We start from the raw sequence: 13,976 nt of genomic DNA on the forward strand, positions 1-13,976 counted from the left end.
CCTTGGTATAGAGTTTGGAGAAGTAGGACACGGCATATTCTTTAATCGCATTATTATCCAATAGCCAGTTACCCATATCGTCTTTGATCATCTCAATTCTATTTCTTCTTCTTCGCTGAATTGTTTTGCGATGGAAGAAAGAAGTATTACGATCACCACACTGAATCCACTCCCTACGAGACTTTTGATACCATAAAAGTTCCTCTTGGGTTAGCACTTCCTCAAGCTCCTTTTTGAGTTGACATTCAAGTCGAGTCAAGTTATTAGAATGGTAGGTTTCGAGAGCCTGTTGGATGCCCCCAATCCTTGCTAGCAGGCAGTTTTTACGTTTGAAGATATTACCAAAGACATTACTATTCCAGTGTGAAGCCTCCTCCACAAAGTGTTTAGCCGATTGTAAATAATTCATATATGGTTGCCATATACTTGAAACAAGACTCTCAAACCTCTTATCAGTTAGCCAAGAAGCGAGAAACCGAAAAGGTTTAGGGCTACTACAAGCAAATTGAATTTTCTCAAAACGTACCAAGATTGGTCTATGATCCGAGCACATTTTAGGAAGGTGTAGCACCAAGGCATTTGGGAAATTTTCAACCCATTTGTCATTACAGATAGCTCTATCAAGTCTTTTATGCAAAGAGCCACGAGCCCAGGTGAAAGAAGGCCCTTTGAACTCCAAATCACAAAGCTGATTGCGTTGAAACCATTCATTAAAGAGCTGGCACACACTGTTAGTTCTTCGAGATCCTCCCCTCTTTTCTGATGCATTCAGAATGACATTAAAATCACCCCCGAGAATCCAAGGCTCCTGAACAAAGCTGGCAAGCTTATCAAGCTCACTCCAAAGATGCTTCCTCATGGAAGGAATTGGGCTGGCATAAACGGTCGTGATTGAAGAAATAATTCCACCATTGTCAGAAACCCGAAAGTGAATAAACTGACGATGGTTCACTGTAACCTCCACAGCAAACTCCTCTTTCCAAAGAAGTCAGATTCCTCCCGAAAAACCCACAGCTTCCACTCTGTGAGATCTTGCAAAGCCACTACTCCTGATAAAATCATCAGCCCTGATTCCACTTACTCTGGGCTCCAAAATTGCAACCATAGTGGGATTATAATTCTTAACAAAGCCCTTGAAAGTTCGACGAAATCCCTTTGATGAAACTCCCTGACAATTCCAAAACATAGTAGAGAACAACATTAAAAATAATGAAAAGATATGGAGAAAAATCCCTTACACCTCAGGCACAAAGTCCTGGTGTTCTAAAGCCAGCTGAGGTTCATCTTCTAAGGATCTCGCAGACTCCGAATCCTCTGATTCCTCATCTCCGCTATCTCCTACGTAGTCACTATCTTCTGGATCATCCGTCAAATTATCCATATCCCATGCTTTCATGTCCGGAGGATCCCCCATAGGTTGACCATCAAGCTTCTCATATATTCCACCTTGACCAAGGAATAAAGGGTTGGGAGTAGTTGCAAAAACATTTTGAGTACTGCTGCTAGGTATCTGCTCCAGGGTCACAATAGAATGCTTTGTAGGGTCAAGGGTTGTGGAGGCATTTGTTTTGTTAAAAGGTTTGGGCATGGCTACTTTATATTCACGTAGGGGATGGTAAGTGTGCATGGAGTTTGACGTGGAAGGTTCTGTTATAAAAGATTTGGATAGTTTGGGCTTCATGCTTTTTCCAACACGTGATGAAGGCTTAAGAAATGGTGCAACTGTGGTAGTTCTATTGGTGGGACGTGGATGCTTTTTATTTGGTAATTTACTAATTACTTTGGCATGTTGTTGAATTTTGCTAGCTGGCCCCTTTATTGGTAAATCAAGCACATGGGTTTCCTCAGTTGACTTTGTGCCCTTTTCTATCATATCCTCGTTTGCCAAAGGAGAAAATCGCGAACCTCCATCAAACCTCCCATTTTGGTTTTGACTTGACTCTTTAATGATTTCTCTTTCCTTATAGCTCTTAACTTTTCCTTTTCGAGATACCATCATCCACGGTCCAAACTTAGGGTTACCGGATCTATCTGTCTTGGGTGGTGGAGCCGCCCTAGGGCTGATCGTAGACTCAGCTTGCATATTCACAGCCCCATGACTATCTTCCTCGTTGTTTGTTCTTTCCGGGCATGTAATACTTAAGTGACCATATTTACCACATTCATAACAAATCAGGGGGAGATTTTCATATTCAACCTTTTGAAGTTTGCCATCAATCAAAAACTGGGAACAAAGAGGTTTAGCCAAATCCAACTCCACTGCTATGCAAGCAAATTTGCCTCTACACGCAGACTCGGTGTTGTAATCAATTTTTATAACCTTCCCAATTACTTGCCCGAGCATTCGAAGAATTCTCTTGTGGTAGTAATGGAGAGGCATTCCTGGAAGACGAATCCATGCAACGATTGAATCAATGGTTTCTGTAGAACAATCAAACCTAGGAGACCATTGTTGAACAGTCAAGTAGTGCCCCAATATAGACCAAGGTCCTTGCATGAGAGCATATTGGGCATCATCCTCCGTTTTAAACTTAACCAAGAAAAAATCATTCTCAAGGTCAATCACTGTAAAACCCTGGGATCCGCTCCATAAGGACTCCAAACGGTTGCACAAGACCTTGTAGCCAATCGTTCTTCCGAGAAGCTTGATAACCACAGCTGTCCTCCACGGTTTCACGAGCTGCATATTTTCATCAACTATAAGAACTATCAAAGTCCTTTTTTTTCGCCATAGTTGTAAGTGTGTACATGAAATATTTTACAATCGAGTGGAGCCAAAGTACATATTTTAGCTTTGGTCATTCAAGCATGTGAACTTTTGAAATTATAAAGAGTGCAGATGGAGAAATCCTCCACCAGTTTCGGACCTCAAGGATCCGCATTAAATGGGATGAGAATGAGATGAATTTTGAGGGAAATAAGAAATTGTAAAAAATAATCATCAAATAATTACTGGAGAATAATTTGTACTCCCCACTGCACCTTCAACCCCGACCCCAGTCCCCATTACCTCACAATTACATTCTTGTTATTCTTAATTCATTTATTATTTATCCTAAAACATTTGCTTTTGATTTTTTTTCAAAATCAAAATATCCCCCCATGGGAATATAAAAGAAATAAGGTAAATACAGAATAGGATGGGGGGATAGGAAAATATTCCCTATATGGGAATTTTCTCAATTCTTACCCTAATAAGGTAATTGGGAATAGGGTGGCAATAACTAATGAGAATTGAAATTAAAAACGAAATCGGAGATATGGTCACGTGCAGAACTAATGAGTTATTGGATTTGAGCCCACGAACTCCAAAAGGGATCTTGCTTTAGTTAGAGTCTGGAATCCCTTAATAGAAACAAACCATATATGTACATGAAGTTCAGAAGTTGTGACTAAATGCGGAGGTTTGCATAAAATACTCGTTCGAATGGAGTTGAAATGAAAAGAAAAAAAAAATGAACTCCAATCTACTTTAAGACAAAAAAAAATAGTGTAATAGGATTCGTATTTTTCTTATCAGATTATTACAAGTCAGTAGAAGAATAAGGAAAGTTGAATGAGTTTTTCATAATAGATTCTGGTTTTTTATTAATTCCTTTAGGTCACATAAGCGTTCATATAAAATTACATAAAAAATTTTATGTTATTACTATTTCACTATTTGAAGAATTGTAAAATATTAAATAAATACAAAAAGTATTTTTTTTCCTATTATTTTATTATTATAACCTTACAAAACCTTTCATTTTATTACTTTTCCGTTAGGATTGTTAATTGACTAATAAAATATCAATTTTATCCTTATGACAAAATAAATAAATAGACATATCAAATGATAGTAAAATTATTGTTATGCCCTTAAATTATTAAATAATAATTTAATCATGAATTTATGAATAACCTTGAATTTATTGTAGCTATAAAAGTAGTGAATTGATTAAAATACCTTTGGACATTTTTGTTTAAAAAATGCACAATCTATTCTATTAAAAAAACATGTAAAGCCCTATTTAAGATTGATTTTGGGAGGCTTAAAAGTTAAATGCTAATTTTAGCATTTGGTAAATTTTTTTAAAAGTCACTTTTGCCAAAATCACCTTATCCTAGATTTTGAAAAAAAGGAAAAGTTTGTTATATAGCCATTTTCAAAAACTCATTATCAAAATTAGCCATAAAACAAAATGTCTTAAAATAATAAACTACACACTTATTGTGGACTAAATTATCCCTCTCCAAGGACCATTGTCGAAATTGCCTAAATCACTAAATCCTGTCATCGCCCATCATCACCTGTCATCTCATAAATTTCTTTTTACAGCCCATCATCACAATCTCACCATCACAGCCTCCATCAACAAAAGGTTTTGCATTGTCAACGGCGTGAGGATTTGACCTAAAGGCATGACTTTCTTACAATTTTATAGTATCTTTTAATTGATTGGCCAATTATTATTGATAGAAAAGCACATTAGGATATGTATTGGCATGAACAATTCAAAATTTTTTTAAGATTAATGTTTGCAAAATATAAGCACATTAGGTGTTCGTTAAAATGTCTCTAAGAAATGTTTTTCAATTATCTCAATAAATTGTTGAGCTAGTTCCTACTGATACACTCTTTAATACCAAAAGTAGTTACTAATATGAATTTTACAATTATTTCATATAAACTTTTTCTTTTTTATGTTGGTGGTTGGCACCCATCGCCCGCAACATTTGCGGGCTAAGTGTGGGCGATGGCTAATATCGCTCACGAGAATTGCGAGCGAAGGCATCCATCGCTCAAGCACTGCCATCCTTCGCCTGCATTTCTCGTTGATATTGCCCACAAGAACTGCAGGTGAAGGCATTCATCACCCGAGCAATGACTAGTATTGCCCGCACTTCTCAAGGGTGATATCAACGAGAAATGCGCGCAAAGGGTACCATCGCCCAGGCAATACATGCCTTCCCCCGCACTTCTCGCGGGTGATATCAGCAAGAAATGCGTGCGAAGGGTGCCATCACCCCGGCGATGCATGCCTTCCCCCGCACTTCTCGCGGGTGATATTGGCGAGAAATATGTGCGAAGGGTGCCCATCGCTCGGGTGATGCATGACTTCACCCACACTTCTTGCGGGTGATATCAACGAGAAATGCATGCGAAGGGTGTCATCGCCTGGGCGATGCATGACTTTGCCCGCACTTCTCACGAGTGATATCAACGAGAAATGCGTGGAAGGGTGCCATTGCCCGGGCAATGCATGCCTTTGCCCATACTTCTCGTAGGCGATATCAGTGAGAAATGCGGGCGAAGGGTGCCATCACCCGCAATTCTCGCAAGCGATATCAGCGAGAAATGTGGGTGAAGGGTGCCATTGCCCAGGCGATGGATGTCTTCAGCCGCAGTTCTCACAGTGGATATCAGCCATCGCCTGCAATTCTTGAGGGCGATATCAACCATCGCCCGCACTTAGCCTGCGAGAAGGGCAGGCGATGCCAACCTTCAACTGCGATATGAGTTTCCTCTACAATCATAGAAACACATAATTTATTAGACTTTCCTAATTTTTGGATTCACACAATCAAATATCTACCCACATTGTAATAAAAATTAATAATGATATTTGTTTCTACAAATATCTACAAAACCCATATAAAAAACTTAATTAACTTATAATCTAAATTTCAAAAAACACTAACCTTAATTCCTTCTACAGCTTTTTTTTTCTTTTTTGTGTTGATTGATTTTGTCTTTAGTGCTAGTTAATAATTGTTGTTTGATGCAAATGAAATCGGAGTAGTTTTGTGTTTAGTTGTTGGAGGAGTTTGAGAAGTGAAATGCGAGGAGTTTTATGGAGTTTTTGTTTAGTTGTTGAGGTGAATTAGTTTGTGTTTAGTTGTTGGCATGAAATGAGAGAGGATCTTTAGGGAGGGGTAATTTAGTCCATAAAAGTGCGTGTGGTTATTATTTTAAGAAATTTTATTTTATGGCTAGTTTTGGTAATGAGTTTTTGAAAGTGGCTATATAAAAAAATTTCTCAACAAGGGAACGAGTAACTTCTTAAAATCTGATTTTGTGAACCACTTTTATACTTTATACAATTTCACATATATCCTCATATATATTATTAAAATCTAAAATTATCCTTAATTAGGAAATAAAATTAATAACATAAAATATTTATTTTAGTTATCCATGATTATGTATACAATAAAAAATATTGCATATACATATTCATAAATGTATAAATAAAATTTGTTCAACATTATGTTTAATTCAATTATTTACATTTCTACAGTAATTTAACAGTAAGATTTATCAAACACACATGACTGCTTTTAAAACTCACAGCATTTTTAAAAATGAATTTTACCAAATATTTAATTAATTCTCTTTACATCTGATTATTTCTACAGCACATGTAACAACAAAAATATCCAAGGATACTTTTCTCAATTTGCTACTTTTATAGTTATAATAAATTCAACATTATTTATAAATTCATGCTTAAAACTATTATAAAACAATTTAAAGGTATAATGTAATTTTTTATCTACTAATTGATTTCTCTATTGTGTATTTTATCATAAATGGTAAAATTGATATTTTATTAATCAATTAATGGTTTTAAGAAAAAAAAAGGGTAAAACGAAAGATTTTACAAAATTATAATACTACAATGATAGGAAGCAATACTTTAGTTTTAAGGAAAATCTGATAGGCCAGCAGGGAAATTTGATAATTCATAATTTTAGTAATAGTGAAACGATCGTAACCCAGAAATTTTATACAATAATTTGTAGATGCATCGTCAGTTTTGGATAATGTGCATAGTCCATAAAATAACAAGTGTTGGGTCGTATCATGGGCCTGAAGCGGCGGCCCTACGAGAGGCCCAACATGAGCTGTATCAATATCAAACTTTAAACCTGAGTCATGCGGCAGCTTCGTGTTCTAGGGTTTAATACATGCAGCAAACGCTGTCGCTGGATAGAGTAGTGTGAATTATCGGCTTCGCTTGCCTTTTAACACAATAGTCAGAGACAAGCACGAGCAGCAATGGCGGGGAATGACGAGTTGAAGAAGAAGAGGAAGAGAAAGCGCAGCAGAAGCAAAGCCACTGTAGCAGAAGAAGCAGAGCAGCAGCAAGTTCCAAAAGAAGAGCAGGAAGAAGGAGATGATGAAGATGAAGAGATTGAAGAGGCCGCAGAGGAGAAGAAAGATAAAAAAAAGAAGAATAAAAAAGGGAGTGAAGAGAAAAGCCAGGAGAAACACGATGGTGATGAGGATGAAGAAGAGGAGACTAAAATTAATGTGAAGAAGAGTGGAGGAGGAGGAGGAGGAGGTGGGATTATGAGTTCGACGTCGTTTGATTCTTTGGGATTGTCTCAGCACACTTTTAGAGCAATTCAGGATATGGGTTTTCAATTTATGACTCAGGTACATTTTCAAAGGTTTCTGTTTTAGGCTTATGCTCATATTATTTAGCTTTATTTAGTATTGAAGTTAGTTGGTGAAATTTGATGTTTAAGATTATGCTATATTACTTTTGAGACTTTGATTTTGATGCCTGTGCTATCATCTATTACTGAGCTTTCTCAATGTTGAGCTAAAAATGAAAGAGTTTCAAGCGACCACTTTGCAGTATTGGCCTTGAGAATATACACTTGGGGTTCATTACTTGGCAAAGATAGAAAGGGACGGTTTGGGACTTATTGGATTAAATTTTATTTCAGGCTTTTCTCTCAGAGGAACTGACTTTACATGACATGTGGCTCCTTGATTTTGAAGCTGTAGAACTAGGACCTTGGTTTAAACTCTTTTTTTGTGGATGTCTTTGGGATGCTCATGGAAATCTTCACTTTTAAGCAGCGTTTTTCTGGAAATTTCTTCCCAGTGATGATGAACTTTTAGGAAATGATTTCTTTCTCATTGTCATTTACATGGACCCTGTTAAGTAAACATAAAGTAGATCCGTGCAAAATTTTCCGTATCTTATATCTTTTCAACGCCCTTCCTCAGGTTATACCTAAAACACTTTTAAGTGTTTTTAAGATTCCAGGAAGGTTTAATCATTATCTCTGGATCTATGCATATGATCTCTTTTTTACTTTCTGGTCCATGATTAGTATTTTACTTTTTCCAATTTGGCCAGTAGTTGAATGAAATTTATGTTTGTCACATGAAGATATTTCATTAGCTGCGTAGGAGTTCTAAATGAAATTTTCCAAAGAATGTTTCTGTCTTCGTTTAGGAGCATTAAGTAATGATTTTTGTGAAGATCTTTTGTACGCTACATCCAGATTATAAATGCAGAGAGTTTACGTATAACATGTTTGTCATATAATAATAATTCATTAGCTGTGTAGGAGTTCTAAATGAAATTTTCCGAAGAACGCTTCTGTCTCTCGTTTAGGAGTATTAAGTAATGATTTTCGTAAGATCATTTGTACACTGCATCATCCAGACTATAAACACAGAGAGTTTACATATCATATTTCCTAAATTTTATATGTCGTTACAAATGCAGATCCAAGCCAGAGCAGTTCCACCACTTATGGTTGGCAAAGATGTACTTGGAGCTGCCAGGACCGGTTCAGGAAAAACCCTTGCCTTTTTAATCCCAGCAGTTGAGTTGTTGTATAATGCTCAATTCGCCCCTCGGAACGGAACTGGTGTTATTGTCATTTGCCCCACTAGGGAGCTTGCCATTCAGGTGAAAATCCTTGTAACTTTTTCTGCAGCTGTTAATGTTAGCATTTTCTTGGTATTATGTCTTTAAATTTCTTTCTTTATAGACATTTTCTTCAATGCTTGTTGAAATGCTGTGATGATGTCTTTACAGTATGCAAGTTTGAATATTTTAGATCTGGAGTAATAGATTTAATTGTTAGGATTCTATTTGGAGATGCATTAGAAGAGAACTTAACAGTTCTTTTGTGGGAATAGTGAGATTTACTGTCGAATTCCAATGCATCTTTTGTGGAAAGTAGAATAGGAATGGCTTATATGTTACAGTCTACTTGTAATATACCTACTCTACGAAAGGCAAAGAAACAGTGGACAATAGTTAAGGAGAAAAAGGTAGAAGAATATATTTTCGTTTACAGTTTTAGCCCACTAATATAGAAATGCAGGCATTTCTGATTTCTGAGTTTAGATTGTTTTCTTCTCCTAAAACCTTAATTATTACTGTCATCACTAATTCAACTTTCAAATGTACTAGACCCATGCTGTTGCAAAGGACCTTCTAAAGTACCACTCCCAGACTGTTGGCTTGGTTATTGGTGGTTCAGCTAGAAGAGGAGAAGCAGAACGTATTGTGAAAGGAGTAAATTTGCTAGTAGCAACCCCTGGTCGGCTTCTTGACCATCTTCAAAATACCAAGGGGTTTATATATAAGAATCTGAAGGTAACATAACGAGTGCAACTTTCTATCCTGAAACATATTTTACTAACTTGAGCATAAATATGCTGTTGTTTATATTATGTATCTCCAAATTTTGCTTGAGAAAATCTTGGACTTGCAGTGCCTTGTTATTGATGAAGCCGACAGAATATTGGAAGCAAACTTTGAGGAAGAAATGAGGCAAATTATGAAGCTTCTACCAAAGAAGGTATATTAAGTGGTAAACATTTATATGTTCAATTTAGAAGTACTTAACTCTTGACAGTTCTATTATGTCAAATATAACCAAATATGACATGGTTATGGCAATTGAATATTGTTTAAGAAATGTAATATGCTTTTGGTTAAATTTGTGCTGGAATCTGTTTCCAGAATCATGTATGAATAGTGTATGATGAGAAGACATTTTTAGAAACGGTTACATGAAGGTGAAGCAATTTAATTAATGCCCTTATAATGTTTTTTGCCAGTGAATAAGTTCCTTTGGCTTTTGATGTGGTTATAGAGTGAGTCTAACTTGTTTCTGGTGATGATTTTCTGTTGGAACTGGTACTTGGAAGCAGTAGTGGTTCAAAAGAGTTAATCAACTGAAAGCCATCCTCCATCACTTGATAACTTAATTTATGACCTTGTAGACTCGATGCTGGGGCACTGGAGCCTTCAGTGGTGGATTTATTTCTAGGGTATTCCTGAGTATAGCTTGTACTACTTGCTATTCTGTTTTACCTCCTTAAACTTCAAGTTTTTTCGGCAATTGTTGCTTTAATAGGCCGAGATCATTGATGGTCATTTCTGTTATAGCTGCCTTTTGAGTATAAGTTTTTGTTGCATCATATCCAATGCTTTATCCTTATTGAGTTTCTACATAATATGCAGGATAGGCAAACCGCTTTATTTTCAGCTACGCAAACGAAGAAGGTTTGTTTTCAAACTTATTACTATTAACTATTCGGTTTCTGGCCATATTTATAGTGAATATTCTTATAGCTCGTTTATCATCTACCTGGAAAATGATATATATCTTTTAGAGAAGATTTTTAGATATTTTCTTACTTTTTTTTTTATGAAATCCTGAAGTAGTTTATCTGAATTTTAGCTCATGGTTATAATTTTCACCCCTACGTGATATCTGCAGGTTGAGGATCTTGCTCGCTTGTCATTTCAGACAACTCCAGTTTATATTGATGTGGATGATGGGAGAACTAAGGTAGATGTGGTGCAGAATTGTTGTCTGTAAACACAAGCACTAATACAAATGCACACATGCATAAACACTCAACTATCACCAATTAAACTAACAAAATGCTGATCACTTTTAGGTCACCAATGAAGGCCTGCAGCAAGGCTATTGTGTGGTGCCCAGTGCCAAGAGATTTATCCTTCTATATTCCTTCTTGAAGAGGAATCTGTCAAAGAAAGTGATGGTCTTCTTCTCCTCATGTAATTCAGTCAAATTTCATTCAGAACTTCTCAGATATATTCAGGTGGATTGCTTTGATATCCATGGAAAGCAAAAGCAACAGAAACGAACCACTACCTTCTTTGACTTCTGCAAGGCGGAGAAGGGCATCTTGTTGTGTACTGATGTAGCTGCCCGTGGACTTGACATTCCTGCTGTGGTATGTGCTTTGTAGGACTAATCACTAGGGGAAAGTTGGGGTTTCTGAATTATAGTTTTGTTCTGAAATCTGGCTGATGGTAGCTGAAACAATTTGCAGAAAATAAAAGGAACAAGAATTAGAATAATTATTCTTGTTGTCTCTACTAGAATTCCTTTAGCATTAAACCTAAGATCCGTTGGCAAGTTGCATAGGGTAAGGGTTGTGTCAGTCTGTCCTAAATAGAGCTTGAAAACTTCTGAGTATTCTGTATACAGAGTCTACACTGGAATTGAAAGAATTACATTGGTATGTACGGCTTCTAGATTTTCCAAATTGTACTTGAAAAGTATTATTTTATGAACTTTTGACCTTGCAACCTAACTTCGGCCACATCTAAAGACCTACTATATACGCATTAGTTTAAACTCTAATTGGTAACATCTATTATCATGATCCTTGAATTGTACGTGAGAATTTGGCTGTCCAAAACTAATATGCATTCGCTTAAGTGGGTATCCTAAGTGCTTCCACAATTTCAACTAAAAGTCTTCACTTTCTATGCTCTTAAATTGGCAGCTAATGTCATACCCACAAAGAAAAGGTGGTTATCTATCTCAAAGGCCAGATGGTAGAATTCTATATTGATATTAGATGTAGGGATTTACAATTTTTGTGGAAGTTTAAATATTATCTAATAGCTGCAAGTTTGAAGGCTGTCTTTTCTTTTTACTGTTTGTCAAAATTATTGAAACAATATTTAAGAAAACAGAGCTTTGGTTAGAACTGTTGCTGTACTTATTGTGGGGCCATGGAGTCCTGCCGATTATATGTTGCAAAATTGGTTTTTATGAACAATTTTGTTGACTTCCTTGTAGGACTGGATTGTGCAGTATGATCCTCCTGATGAACCCAAGGTATAAAAGACTGTTTCTTGCTAATGTTTTAGTTAATCTTGCTCCATTTTCATTGTTTTTCATTTATCTTGATTAACATGTAGCGTTGAATTACCTCCAGGAATATATTCATCGGGTGGGTCGGACAGCCCGTGGAGAAGGTGCAAGAGGAAATGCGCTACTTTTCTTGATTCCAGAAGAGTTACAATTTCTTCGATATCTGAAGGTCAAGTATTTTGATTATATAACTTGGGGGAATAGAACTAAAACCTATGAACGCATCTCTGATAATCTAAGTGCCACCTTGAAAACAGTCATGATCAGTGTAAAGCTTAGGCAGCATGATGTCCTATCACTAAAAAGTAGGAAACAAGATGAAAAAATAAGTTGTTTTTTTTTTTTTGGTTTTTTTTTATTTTTTTGGGTTGGGGGTGGTTGGTGGTTGTTTTGGAGGGCCACCAACATTAGTACAACATGAGCAAATACAATAAACAAGAACACAGAGTAACATCTTTATAATCCCTCTTCACTTTCAGGCTGCAAAAGTCCCTGTTAAAGAGTATGAATTTGACCAAAAGAAGCTGGCTAATGTGCAGTCACATCTGGTAAAGCAGGCTTCCTCATTGTTTATGATCCTTGATTGTTATTAGCTAGACAACTTAGCTTGGACTGCTTGGGTTTATGCAGGAGAAGTTGGTTGCTAACAACTATTATTTGAACAAGTCAGCTAAAGATGCATATCGATCTTATATACTAGCATATAATTCACACTCTATGAAGGATATCTTCAATGTACACCGCCTTGATCTGCAGGTATTAGTCGTTCTCTTGTCTGTTCAGAAAGCAGTATTAGTTTAAAGCATTTTGCCACATAATGTGTCGGAACGAGTATTTATGATTGAATCTTGAAATATTAGTTTGTTAACAAGGAGTAGAATTGTAGTGTAATAATCTCATGGTGACAACAGAGAAAAATAGCGGTAATAAGTTTGCGACAGAAGAATATTTTGGACTTGAATAGTTAAATGGCTAGCAATGTTGGAGGTTGCACTGCTGGTTGGCCGAGTCATTTTTGTGTATGGAAAAGAGAGGATGGATTAAATAAACTGAATGTGGTCTTACTTTATTCTAAATGGGAAGAAACACCAATTTGAGTTAGGGTGATATTATCAAGTTTGTTTGGAAGTTTTGAAATTAGGTCCTTGGCATTTTATGATAAATAATCATTGGATGCATTTCTCTCTCCTCCATAAATCATAAGATATGGTGATATACAACTGAAAACCATTAGATATTGTGACATACGGTAGTATAATTGTGTGTCTGTTGTATTTTTGAGCAGGCAGTTGCTGCTTCATTTTGCTTTTCTTCACCACCTAAGGTGAATCTGACCATAGACAGCAGTGCCTCTAAGTTTAGAAAGAAAACGCGTAAAGTCGAAGGAAGCAGAAATGGATTCAGTGAAAGCAACCCTTATGGTAGGCAGAGAGATGAAGATGATAAACGCCAATTGGTTAGGTATTAACAGAATCATGTGAGCAAATCACACATGGTCTGCCGAGATTTTGTTGAGTTTTTTTTTTAATTTTTTAAATGCAATTTACATTTGTTCATGACATGTAGCATCTTGCGTAATCAGATTTTGTGCATTAGATGCCGAAATCAGTAACTTTGTGACATAACAATGGTAACATTAAACAGATAAGTTGATACTTGGGTTTGGAATAGGGCGAGCTTTTGTAATCTAAATTTTGGTACATCTGTATTCATTATCTCAGATTATAGATGATTTTTTCTTCTGTTCTCTGTTTTATTTGACAATAACGTGCTTTTCAGCTGATATTGGTAGATAGTTACTGTGCTCAAATAATTGTATGAACAAAATTTTAGTAAATATGTACTTTGCTCAAAAAATTAGCAAAATTTTCCCGTGAAGGAAAATACTTAACAAGCCGAATGATATATTCACTCATAGGTTAATGATAATGTTAATTACTAATTCGTTGTTTCTGGCGATTGATCAATTTATTTGCGTTAAGATTAAAAACAGATAGCATAATCTTGAAGCTTTTTTTTTTTTTATGGCGATT

General features: G+C 36.1%; 1 protein-coding gene across 1 annotated transcript; it reads left to right on the forward strand.

The window, feature by feature from the left end:
• The first annotated feature begins 6,920 nt into the window (after positions 1-6,920).
• LOC102619669 (DEAD-box ATP-dependent RNA helicase 51) lies at positions 6,921-13,685 on the forward strand. The gene is made up of 12 exons (XM_006471049.4): positions 6,921-7,423; positions 8,514-8,699; positions 9,210-9,395; positions 9,514-9,600; positions 10,269-10,310; positions 10,528-10,599; positions 10,712-11,011; positions 11,869-11,907; positions 12,008-12,112; positions 12,423-12,491; positions 12,574-12,699; positions 13,229-13,685. Exons 1-12 carry the CDS (start codon positions 7,043-7,045, stop codon positions 13,409-13,411), a joined length of 1,776 nt encoding a protein of 591 aa, XP_006471112.2. The 5' UTR covers positions 6,921-7,042; the 3' UTR covers positions 13,412-13,685.
• The last annotated feature ends 291 nt before the right edge of the window (positions 13,686-13,976 follow it).

This window comes from Citrus sinensis, chromosome 5, assembly GCF_022201045.2.
Source record: "Citrus sinensis cultivar Valencia sweet orange chromosome 5, DVS_A1.0, whole genome shotgun sequence".
NCBI classification, from domain to species: domain Eukaryota; kingdom Viridiplantae; phylum Streptophyta; class Magnoliopsida; order Sapindales; family Rutaceae; genus Citrus; species Citrus sinensis.